At 38.6% G+C, this 13544-nt stretch overlaps 1 protein-coding gene across 22 annotated transcripts in view; it reads right to left on the bottom strand.

Annotated features, from left to right (window-relative positions):
- tle3b (TLE family member 3, transcriptional corepressor b) overlaps positions 1-13544 on the bottom strand; it is a 39286-nt gene that overhangs the window by 21529 nt on the left and 4213 nt on the right. For 18 of the 22 annotated variants that reach the window (XM_081351082.1, XM_081351091.1, XM_081351073.1 and 15 more), the window contains exons 5-7: positions 13323-13367; positions 2417-2479; positions 2205-2309 (exon numbers count right to left, since the gene is read on the bottom strand). In XM_081351082.1, coding sequence (XP_081207208.1) covers positions 2205-2309; positions 2417-2479; positions 13323-13367 — 213 coding nt within the window. Of the gene's footprint in view, positions 1-302; positions 2179-2204; positions 2310-2416; positions 2480-13322; positions 13368-13544 lie in introns of those variants that run through there. The other 4 variants (XM_081351074.1, XM_081351076.1, XM_081351084.1 and 1 more) reach the window with 2 other exon arrangements.

The following is a 13544-nucleotide window of genomic DNA, read 5'->3' as shown; positions in this document are numbered from 1 at the left end:
TCACAGATTGATCTCCTGCCATCTTCACTAGCCAACAAATAAAAGCTTGTTTTTTCCCCAAGCCTATAAGGATGTGTGTTAATTCCTGCAACAGTGTGGCAAGTGTCTGCCTGACTACATCTATTTATCCACTATCATGATGACCATGTGACTGCTAAGTGTGTGTATGTGTGAGCAGAAGCAACAAGCCCTGCCCCCATGCCTCCCCCACCTCTTGCCAAGCTGCTCTGCTGAATGGCTAGCTGTTAAATGATGGAGCCCCGTCGACAGTTGCATTCAGGCAGATTCGAGGAAGCAATTACCTTGAAAACAGGGGTCAGAGTCTTGGCTCATTTGCCTTAATTGAATTCCAATATCTGGCTTTGGCTGTCCTGACCCAGCTCAGGACCTCCTACCCACTAGCCCAGCCAAGGCTAATCAAAGCTGGGTAACCACACTCACCACAGGAGACAAACCAATAACTTTTACATGCACATTCAAGGTTTTATTGAACTAAAACAATAATTTGTCTTTTTAAATGAAATGCAAACACTGTAAGGCCTGCTCACACAAGGACGATAATTATACACCTTATTTTTCAATGCGGAAGTAAGATCTTTTCTGTGAATGTGCGAGACTTGATTCATTTGCCACTATAGAAAAATACTAGAAGAATAACAAAGTGAAGTAAACAGCAAACTATTTGCTACAAACCAGTGTGTTTATGATTAAATAATACATTAACACAATATGATAAATACCAGTTTGAAATATCAAGCATCATAACGGATTGTTTTAGTACAGCTGAAATAACAGGATGTGAATGACACCAGAAGCCTTGTACATTCAAGTAACACAATGGCAGCATCAGCTTAAATTATAAATAAGGTGGGTAATGTAAACTAAACTATAAGGTTCAAAATGTGGCAAGTCCTTACCAGAGTTACAATGATGAGACAAAGAAATTATATTGTTGGAAACACTTTTAGATATATTTTTTTTTTTCCATCTGATAAACAAAAACGTTGACAGCCAAACAGAATCCACTGGAATTTAAAGAGCTTGAGCGTTTAAATCAGATGGCGGCATAACTGTGTGCACTTTTATAATAAACAGAACATTATCGTTAGTTGGTGAGGACACTAATATTACATTAGTTATCTTTATAGTTTGTTTTTGATGTGAATGGTCCTTTATTCTGGCAGAAATCGTATTAGTTTGGGTTTTTGAAAACTCAGACTAGACAGACCTAGACTGTCAAGCATGTATACACGGTCAGAATACAACTGCGCTTGCTCTGAACGACAAAGACAACACGCATCTTCAAATATTCAATTACACACTGTGTCCTGTATATTTGGACAGAAAGATGAAGACTGTAGCTGCTCGACTATGCAAAAACCTGCCGTAGTTTGCTTGACTGCGCATGTAAGAGTACTTCAGTTTATAGTCTACTGACCTACAGAAATGCATAATTTATAGATATTTTTTAAATTCATAGAGTTATCTCTGGATTACAATCAAAGATTGTAATTCAAGTAATGTTTGTGTTGCCCAAGTGAGTAGGAAGCTTCTCAATGCTCCTTAACACAAGCTCTTTAAAGTATTTAACATGGCTAATCACAGACAACCCTAACAGAATTAGACTTCTCCCCTTTGTGTGATCAAAACAAGAGCTTAACTTAACAAGCCCAAACATGTCTCTCTCCACATGCCTCTCAAATGTGACAAACAGACACACAGATCAGCACGTATTGATAAGACAAAAACAATGGCATAAAAAGGCAAACAAAAAGGTGTAAACATCACATTACAAATTAAAACAAAGTAAAAAATAAGACCTTGAAGGGCAGGAGCAAATCTGCAGCAGGAGATTGATGGGACTAAGACACACCAACAATCCTGATCTCCTCCCAGAACACTAGTATAAATGGCTCTAGCAATCACGGATTTGTCCTTGGACAGTTTAGGAGCTGCTGAGGTGATGCGTGTTGGATTGAAGGTTTTACACTGGAGGATTACAACTGATACATCACCTTTGACCCCACCTGTGGGAGTAGGCTAATTTAACTGCTTCTTAGAGAGCAAATTTGATCTTTATTACCAGACTATAAATCCAATTGTCATTTAGGAGCCAGGCATGAATGCATTAGTACACTGAGCTGCTTGTGTGCAGGTTTGTCCCTGGCCCTGGTCAAATGAAGGAGAAAGAGGGGTATACACACGGTGAGAGGCAGATTGGGAAGTCCACGTACCCCGATGATGGCATTCAACTCGGTCATTGTCACTTGCTTAGCACGTTCAACAGCCTGTGCGACCTGCTGTTGGTGCTGAGGAAAGAGAAAAGACAAATCAATACACAGGAAATTAGCATGGTTGGGCTAACAGAAATAATGGCAAACAGCTCATTTTATGAAGAAAGATGGAGAATATTTACCTCTTGTGACAAAAAAGGCATTATTTGAGCAAGAATTGCATTTAGCCGTTTGGCAATCTCAGTCTGAAAGAGAGGGGGGAAAAAAGAGACATACAAACAGTACGTTATTGAATGTTGTCAGCTCTTCTCTAATCACTCAAATGTGCTTAATTTCCGACAGCATGCACTCAAACACCCTTCCATTACTTTCACGTTGCTGAATGCTCTAATCAAGCCTCCGCGGATCTAAACGAGGCATGATGGGATACCTCCAGAACTCCTGATTAATGAAGTAAAAACTTCAAAAACGTCTGTTTTCGCTAACGTTGCCATGTGTCTGATTCGGCGCATAATGAACAAGAGGCTCTATGAGGGCTGATATGGTGTGTGGCTCACAAAGCCAAACGGCGCTCCAGCACACTGCTACTGAAACAGATCCGGCCAAATCCATAGCTTTGCCAGGCCAAGATGGGCAGAAGGCCTGGGTTGCCCATCTGGCCAAGAGATGGAGAGAGAAGGAGATATAAAGGAAGGGGGGGTTGTCTGGCCTCATCCCCCCCACCACCCCCTCATTACCCAGACAGATTATTTCATTAAGATGCTGAAATATGCTAATGCTGATTTGGTGCTGGGAGATTAACGATGGCAATACTGAGCAATTACCATTTTTCCCCATGCTCCCATTCCAGCAGCGCAGGAGGCGAGGAACCGGAGCCCTACAGCAATATTCAAAATGACTTTTATTGATATGGAGAGACGGACAGGGTAATCAGCCAACATGCTCTGGTTCTCCTGCATTACTCACAGTTACCTGAAGTCCCCAAGAGCTATATTTCATCATGAGCAATGCTAACGCTTCAGGATGAAAGGGAGAGAAGGGAAAGGCGAGCACGAGGGAGGGGGGAGAGGAAGTATGGGGCGGTGAACAAATTGATTATAGGTTGGAGCAGATGGCCCAGCAGGTGAGGGAGGAGATAAATTTCTCTTTCTTTCACTGAGAACCACATTCCGTTCATTTTTTGGCAGTGTGACCTCTGTGCCTGTGGGAGGGTGCTGACCCTGGCACTCTGATGGATTCGGTCTCTCTTTAGAGCGGGTGAGAGTGGATGTGTTCTGACCTGTGATGAACTGTCTCTAGGGATGTGAACAAAGGATCTAAGCCCTCTCCACACCCCTATAGAGTCATTGAGCTATTAACGCTTTTTCAGCTGAGCTTTGCTACACAAACACACACTCCTTCACAAAACAAATGCATACAACAACAATCTGTTGGCATCTAACTAAAAAAGAAATATTAAAGCATAAAAACGCTGCCTGCCCTCATACACAAGCCATACGCTGAGGTTCTTTTTCCTCGCTCACTCTATCATTTCACACCCTCCCCTTGGCTTCCATTCCTGTATGCCACTCTCAGGTTGCCACAGCAACCGGCCCACCCCTATCTCTCCCTCAGATCATTATGTAAATTGGAGCTCTGCTTGACCATAACAGGCAGTAAAATCATATTACGCGCACAGGGGCAGGTCATTAAATTGAATTTTCGGCCTGTCGATCAGATCAACTCAGCAAATTAATGTGGGATGAAAGGGAGCAGAAGGGGGAGGGGGGAGTAACGGCTTGTCTTTCATGGGTGGGGTGAAGCACGCGTGTGTGTGTGTGTGTGTGTGTGTGTGTGTGTGTGTGTGTGTGTGTGTGTGTGTGTGTGTGTGTGTGTGTGTGTGTGTGTGTGTGTGTGTGTGTGTGTGTGTGTGTGTGTGTGTGTGTGTGTGTGTGTGTGTGTTAAGAAAGGGAAGATTGAGAAACACAACCCCTACATCTGAGCCAAAAAACCCTGGTGACTGTCCAAAAGAGAAGATATTCCACAGTAATTATCAGAAGAGACTTTTCCATTAATAAACAGCATACAAGACTTGTTAGTACACAACACACCATGTACCACAGCATTCAAATACAGGAGAGCAGTTATTTAACACTATTACAGCTCGATGATATGATGAAAGTCTTATTTCGCGATACGAGTCATTTTAAATATCAGTAAAATTTCAATTATCAATACATTAGCAAAAACTAATACTAGCTTTACTAATGTAAGATAAGGTCCTAAATAATTACAGAATACAAGTAAACAGTCTGCGATACAAAGAAAACAAAGAAACTAATTACAATCAAACCAGACAAATAAATACAACAGAGCAAAAATACAAATGAAATAAGCAGTGCTCTATTCAAAGTAATAGCCTACAAGTTACAACAACCAAATTTAATAAGCAAATGTGAAAATTACACTACTTGCTGACTACTTACTAATGCACAAATCCAATATACGGTTACACGCATTATCTTTCTCAATTCTGTACATTTACTTGAGACATAACCCACTGTTGTAGTAGGTGAATACTCTCCAAAAAGGCATTTTAATTTTTGTGTGTACTTGTTTAGGCAGGTATATGAAGCCTACTTGCTCATCCGCTTGCGCACACAGGAACAGTGTCTCTTTTGTGGTTTAATGCACTTTAAATAACCCTGTTTAATAATCAAATACGCCCCGCAGTTTAGCAACAGCAGACTACTCACTTATTTGGCTGATTTGGACGTTACGTTTGGGCTTCTAGGGAGGAATGAAAGTGTACCGCTGTGAAGGAAAGGAAGATGCGCTGGACGGAATGCTCCAGCGGCACAATAATTGGTTTACCTCGATTATCTTGTAGGGCTGGGCGATAAATCGATTTTATCGATTAACTCGAATGTGTAGTTTACGTCGACTTGTTTGAATGAATATCTGTTTTCTCTTTTACATCTGCTGACGTTCCCCTCTGGGCTCCCGTAGTTCCGAACGGGCTCAGCGTTTGCCATAGAGATACACAAACAACATGGCAAATGAACAAAACCGCGGCAGCACAAGCGCACCCACCAAAAACATTTACAAACTTAATCCGCAGGGCTGCCAACTCTCACGAATTCACCGTGAGTCTCACGCGATTGTCACTTTTTACACGCCATCACGCCACATCCATTTTCTCATGCAGAGAAAAATCGCGAAGCAAAGAGGACATCAGCAGAAAAGGATACTATTGCTATGAAACCAATTCTCAGCTCTCAGATTCTGTCAATTTAATTACAAAATTCAAACAACAAACACCGTTTTGGCGCTTGTAAATGTGACGTGACAGATCGCTGACAGATCTCAGTTCAAGCGGCACGTGAACCGCTCATCTGTTACTCTTTACTACTAGTTAATAAACACGAATATAGGTCATTTGAAAGATACAGTTCAACTTACCGAAATGTAATAAAATCGAAAGATCAGAGTTTTTCAACCGCGGAAGGAGGTCCATAAGACAGCTGGAGAACAATGTGTCACGCAACGTTATACATTTACCTCAGGAAAACCATTTAATGACCATAGCATGTTAGTTAGACTTACTATAGGGAGGAAAATTGCTATAGAGGAGTATTTTGCTAAATATGATAACTATATTACATATTTATTACATTTTTACCTAACCTACATCATTAAAATACTATAACGTTGTTATTCTAAAAAAAAATGCATATTTAATTTGAGATGTATGTTATTTTAACCTTTAATAATAATACCAACTGACAGGGCTCTGTATGTTTACAGAATTATTATTATTTTTTATTTTTTTACACAACACATTAACGTATCTACTGTACCTAATATTTATCCAAAGGAATCGATATTGAGTCAAGATCAGAATCAAATCACAAGAATTTAATTGAAATTGTGAAATTTGTGTCAAGCAATAATAAAAACAGCAGCATACCAGTCATCATACCATGTAAACATTGTGTTGTCACTAAACTTAATAAAATTCTGTTGTTACCAAATGTTTTGACAATCACAGTACACTTATTTAAAAAACGTATTTGTTTTTTACATCACCCCCAATCCCAATCCACCCATTTTATGTTATGTTATGTTACATTTTCACTGTTTACAAAGGCAGGGCCTGCCATCCTGTATTTTTGGCCTGTCGTTTCTGATTGCACTTTAACCCTGGAAATCCAGATCAAATCCCAGAAGGGAAAATCAAAACAAAATTAAGTTAAAACTTGTTTTGATCAATTTATTTGTCATCTGCATTATCGATTAAAATTGGAAATTTGGATTTTTTGTGAAAAAAATAAAAAATCAGGGATTGTTTTTTAGGCCATATCGCCCAGCTCTATTATCTTGTTTTCATAAATGCCAAAATCAGAATTGAAAAAAAGAGCCCTATATCTATGCTTAATTATCTTAAGACTTTTTATATTGTGAAGCATTGACAATTAAATCACATTTTATCCTCTAATCTTATTATGATGATACAAAAATACTTTACTGCTATTACAGTAAAGACAATAATGATACAATTTAGGGAAGACTAAGGGAATTACCAAAGAACAAACAAAAAAGTAAACAGAAAAGTGACCCAGACATATTACAGTAATGATAAACTAAAGAGGAAAAGCATGATTGTAACAAATGCACCAATGCAAATAATCTTAATGGATTTTTCATTTTTACCTCATGCAAAATGAGATATTTTCAACATGCAAAACAATTTCTTTTATTTTTTTTTCCTGAGGCAAAATGTGACCTGGGCATGTTTTTGTGTGATTCACCCTTGATAGAGTCCATAAAACAAGCCAAAAGGATTTTAATCCGAATCACTTCACACAAACTATACTACATACATTAACCTCAGATTAAACCACTGCACCATGGGAAGAGTGCAGGAAGTGTGGAACTGCTGAACAGAACCAGAACACTCCCACACGGGCTGATTAAAAAAAATAGGGCCAGGGAGTGAAAACAAGGCCCTTCAGCAGAGAGAGGCTTTCTGCTCAGCTTCACAATCCCAGGTGCTCAGCGCTGTCAAGCAGTATGTGAAGAGCTCTCACACACAGCCCAATGTCAATGGCACGCCAGAACCCATTTACCTGTTGCTGTGGGTACGAGCTGAGTGCAGGGAGACACTGATGAGGATTAAATATGCTGCAAAACAACTGCACACTGAAGGAGAGCCACTCACTGACAAATGAACACACATACAGCTGCACTCTCTCTGTGACTCAAAGAACAATTACAGACAAGAGACAGGCAGAGAAAGTAAAGAGTCAGTTGGATGGTTGAACTTACATTTACATGCTCACTCAAACATAAAAAGCCACATATACATTCTTCACAGATAAGTTGCGCTAACAAATAAATGAAAGCACTCAATGGCATTTACAGATTTGAGTTCATTCCTTCCCGCCTGACACAGACTCCTCTAACCCTTGGCTTCCCTCGGGCTGAAAGGCTGCATTGAGCAGCAGTCATCTGTACAGGGTGTCTCTGTCTTGCCCTTGCTGCATATGCAGCACAAATCCTGTTAGAACTGTTTAGTGATGTTTGTGTCTCTCTGTGCATTCATCTGCTGAAGCCGGACACAAAGGACACAGACACGACCACCTGGTTCAGTGAACAGAGCTGAGAGACAGATGTGGCCTAAAATTACACACACAAACACTACAGTATCTATATTCAAGACTAAGGATGCGATGTGGCGAGCAGCTTAAAAATCTCCTGCTTGTATTACATATTGCACTGTCCAATAACATAACATATTCAGTGTAGCTATTTCGAGTAAATAAATAATAATAATAATAATAATAATAATAATAATAATAATAATAATAATAATAGGTTAAACGTTCAATATTAGGGACTTAGAGTTGATCAGTTTTGGTCTCCATTTAAAATGTCAGAAAATAATGGATTTTTCACTGCGAGTGATACAAAAAAGTGCTCATTTAAAGTTAGTCCTTAAAGGAATTATCCTAATTAATTATAATTTAATAAAAATGCAAATTCCACGCTGAAAATTATAATGTTGTTGTGACCGCAATTTACTTCTTTCATTTAAAGCAATTGATTTTACCATTTATTTTTGTTTAGATAAAATAAAAGTTGTGTCCCAACTTATAAGGGTGGGCGTACACTGTGTGAGTTTGGACACTCGGGAGGCCGTGAGTCAATACACACGTTACAAGTCAGTTAACCTGATAATCGCGTCAAAGCAGCTGGTACACGGCACGACTGTCCTGTATGGCAATCGCATGATCTTTCACACTAAACACGTCGGAGACTGTAACTTTCAATGCTGCTGCTATAGGTTCGGACAGAAAAAAGAAAGAAAAGAAAAATACTAGTGAGCAAATGATTTGGTGAAATTTAACATGTTTGAAAATTATCAGGAGGTACTTGTAAGTTACTCGGCTCTTCCCGTCATTCCTCTAAAACAATGCGAGCATCAACGATTTTCACGCGATTTCTTCCGAGAAAAAATGTAAAAATAAAAAATAAATTAAATAAATAAAAAAAAATTGGACAATTGAATATAGTTGAAATTAAGAATTTAAAGTTGCAGAAATACACACTTCAGAAGATCTCACAGATGAATTTGACCAAGTCTGCAAGGTTTGTGAAATTAAATGTTTATTAGATATTCAAAGATGTTTAAATTATATAAATGTGTATTTGGTGAACGCTAACGGTAAATGATAAAGTATTATAGTGTTTGCCTTTCTATTATTAACCCTCTGGGGTCTAAGGTGTTTTTGGGGTCCTTGAGATGTTCTGACATGCCCTGACATTTTTGCTTTTTTCAGTTGCTTATAAACATATTAATGGCAAAAAAAAATTACACACTATTTAGCACAAACAGGGCTACCATGAAATGTGAGCAACAAGAATGTACATGTCTGCATTTTTGAGAGAATAATGTTTATGCGTGGTTATTGAAAAAACTAAAAACTAAAGTTTTTGAAATAAGGCCATAAAACACATTCTAAATATGTGCCAATAAGACTTTTGTCTAAAAGATGTCATCGCCTAGTGTTTTTTCTTCAAAATGAAGTGAAAATCACCCTGCCTTATCATTCACATAACACAATACATTGATTTGAATTTTGCAAAGCACTTTCTGTTTGGAAAGGCCATATGCGGAGTGGGCGTCAACGGTCATGTATATGTAGTGGTTCACACCTTAGGAGACAATGGGGCCCGCATACTTAATTAGCCATTCATTCAGGTGAGTCACTGAGCCACAAGAATGCAAGAGCAACAGTTGGAAGCATCTCAATTCTTTTTTATTTTTCCTCATATTGTGCTTGCAATTTGGCCTATAATATCCAAGGAAAACATGTCTAGTAATTGTGCAGTTAATTCTCATACTGTATTTTCAGTTTTGGAATATTTATGTGCTCCCCAAATTTGTCAATAATAAAACACAATAAAAGTTATTTAAAGAAAAGGCTTATATTTACCTTTTAATAGTTTGTTTACATCTACCTTGTAAATATATTTTTTTATTAAAAAGGTTACAATTACAACAACAATTCAAGTGTAATCTTTCTTTGTAAAAACTAAAGTATACATTTTATCATACATATTTCAAAGTTAAGGATTTGATTGATTATTTGATAACTTTATTTTTGACAAAACATATTATATTTAACATAAGCAAATATTGGCAAACAAAAGCTTATTTGAGGTGGCAGATATTTTACATTAAAAATGTATAATCTATCCAAAACTAATCAACGAAATGTTGTCTTTCATATGTCTGTAACATAGGTCTTTCATTTTTATTATAAGAAATATAAATGTTAATTTGCAGTTTAAATCCAGGAAATTTGTTAATGAAAAAATTATTAAAAGTAAGATACAATTGATACAAAACGAAATTCGTTTTAAAGAAAGGATTTGTACTTTCTGTTTTGAGGTCTCTGTGAAAGTTTGAAAGTCTTTTAGTGATTTTTTTAGAGCGCTCGCGTCCATAATGGAGAACTGTCACGTAATATTGTTTTTTCCTCATAAATGCGAACACGAAAAATAAAAGACAAAAGACTTTTAAGTAAAACTTACTTCGCTCTTCAATATGCTGCCGTTCGTCGTCTGAGTTACAATCTTCCTCTGAGGAAAAGGTGCATTCTTCCTCGCCGTCCAGAATCATCTGAAGGGAGTCTTTATTACCGGAGAAGCGTGTCATACTCAAAACGCGATGAACTATCAGTAAGTCTGATGAAGAAACTTATGGCATTGATCAGGGGGTGGGTGCGCTGCATACTAGATCATCTAACGATTTACATGTGAATCGCGCCGGGGGCGGGGCGGCCGCAGCTGATTATAGAGATAATGAGGCAGAAGGAAAAACGGTACCTCTCCTTGTTTTCAAACGGATTACATGAGTTGAAAACATTTGTTTTTTATATAAATTACTTCATTTAAAAGAGGAGATTTCAAGCTTCATAAAGACATATCTCACGTGCCTGTGTGAGAAGTATTCGCTGAGTTATGATTCATTTTCGGACGCGTTTCAGAATGGACTACACGGAGAGAGAGAAGGCAGAACTCGCTTCGTGTTTATTTTTCTTTATTTGGCGAAAAGCACAACACTTTGTTTTTATTGTGAGTGTACATAAAAACAATACACACTTAACAGGATAGATTGATGTATAACACAAGCATATAAGATAAAAATTAATATTTTTATTTTATTATTTTTTTGCACTCATACGGAAAAAAACGAGCCTATCGCGCCGGCGCGATAGCCGACCTCAGGGGGTTAATAATATAAAAGCAAACATCACAATACTTTTTCGTATACAGTTTACTTTCTTTTTTTAACAGTTCTATCTAATAACTTGAACAGAGACCATAAACTAATGAAGACAGAGAATAAGAGCACTGTGTGCTTAGGCACTGTTCTCAGCTCTGTCAAAATAAAATTCCTCATTTCTGACACATTGGCCAAATAGAAAAACTTATTGGGCAACTCCGATATTTAAAAAAAAAAAAACAAGCAGAATATCATATATATAAGCTATATCGGTCAACCACCAATTATAATATAACCCTGTCTGCACTTTTTGATTTAAGACGCTCACTGGCCTGCCATAATAATGTGGGTGCACTCTGTCACCACTAGACATCTCACTCACATGTACACAAACACTTCTGAAGAGAGACTGCAGTGTGCTCTGAGTCAGTTTGCTTTGGCTCAGAATCAAATCGACCATCATCACCTTGGCAAACAATTCCTGGAATCCTGAATAAATTATTCATCTGAACAAGTTCCCTCCCCGCTGCCTGTCTCAACCCCCCTCCTCGCTCTCTCTCACCCTCTAAGGCCACAGACTGAGCTTCACTTAATGAATCTGGCTTAGTGTGTGTGTGCACACAAAGAACTGACCAAATACAGCCACACCAATGATGATCACACACACACACACACACACACACACACACACACACACACACACACACACACACACACACACACTAGTTCTGCATGCATTCAGCAGTGAGTACTTCAGGACAAAATGAGGAAGAAAATGAAGACAGAGGGAACTGTGTTAAACACAGAGGGACAACAGTTCAGGGGCCTCTGAGACTCAGTAATTTAAGGGCTACATTGACAAGCACAGCCGTCCAGTTCTTGCCCCCACATGGCCAGCCCTCCCCTCATGGCCGCACACACACCATCCTGCCCGGGGCTCTAACGTACCGCAAAATCAGCACCAATACAAACTCACAAGCACGTTAATAAAACAGTTATTTAATAGTATTCTGAATCTGGTGGATCCTGAAAGCACATGGCAAATCTGGCACCTATGTGCCTTTTCCTTCCGTTCTTTTCCAGCCAAAAGCACTACATGAAGGGTAGACTGTGTTATTAGACTGCTGTCATCACTAACTCCAGAAAGAACAGGGAGTACATGCTCCAATGAATAATGCATGAATTTGAGTCCACTCAGTCAGGGCTCTATTGATAAACAAAAGAGAGGCTCTACAAAAAAAAAAAAAAAAACAGTCGATTAACCTGTTTGCGCAAAGCCCCTGCACCTACCCTTCCCTCCCTTTTCATTTTCTCTCAGTCTCTCTCACAGCTGGAGATAAGTGCTTGACAAAACCTTTCAGAAAATGCAGTGTCTGTGAGAGAGAGACATGTGGCCCAGACACACACACACATACACACACACACAAACACAGAGTAGCTGATGGATCGTGCATACTGTTCCAATTCACCACCCTCACACTGATACCATTAACCTTGTGAGGCCTCAGGGTGAGAACCATAAAGGGCCTCTTCAAACTGAGCCCTCCTCATATGACTATACATCATACCACTACTAATGACATAGACCAACCAACACCCCCATTTCCTCTATTTCTCTTTCTCTCTCTCCTTTAAAATGCATAAAATGCATTTGTTACCAAACCAATCGATCAGTTTCAGGAAGAAAAAAAACAAAACATACAAGCTGCCAACAATTCGGGCAGCCTGTAATGGCCACCATTCACGTCAATTACTAAAAAAGGTTAAATAACAATTACTGCTAGATGAAGCTGACCTAATGACCTTTAACTGGGCCGGCCTCTGTCTGTGCCTCCATCTTTGTCTTGATTTTCGCTTTATTTTTTTAGTTCTGTTATGTGCAGACACCTCTTTTGGCAACTTTTATTTATAGGGGCAGCATAGGAAACAAAAACAAGAAAGGGGAACAGATTCAGGAAACAAATTCAAACTTGCACAAGCCAGATTCAAACTAGGCACTAACCACTATGCCTCTGACCACTGTAATCAATTTAATCATATGCATCACTACTCAACCATATACTTGCATGTTTTTGTGCATGCGCCTTTTGCAGACTCTGACAGATAAAAAAAATAGCTATTAAGCTGCAGAACATTTTTCAAAACCCCTACACTGTTCAAGAATGTCTGCAAAGACCCTGCTGTGTTATTGTCGTCTCTTTGACCAGACAAACTCGTTGACTCATGGCAGAGGACACGTGCAAAAAAAAACAACACACAAATGAAGCAAATACAATGCACAATGAAAATATAGTGTCAGAGAGTGCATCACATACCTGTTTATGCATTTCAATGTTCAGCCCATAGGACATCTCATAGTACTGCAAGAGAAAATGAGAAATGCATTCAGCACACAAATAATAGTATTATGATATTGCCTACAGTAGCACCTCTCTCTCCATTTATTTCCTAGTTTAACAGACAAAAATAAACAAGCCAAGTACACAAAGCTAAGACACAGATCATTGCCTGATTATAGGAGTAGAGAGCAATGTTTA

The sequence above is a fragment of the Scardinius erythrophthalmus genome (assembly GCF_964197995.2).
Source record: "Scardinius erythrophthalmus genome assembly, chromosome: 2".
NCBI lineage: Eukaryota > Metazoa > Chordata > Actinopteri > Cypriniformes > Leuciscidae > Scardinius > Scardinius erythrophthalmus.
The sequence above is the reverse complement of the archived record's forward strand: the minus strand, read 5'-3'. Positions and strand labels throughout refer to the sequence as shown.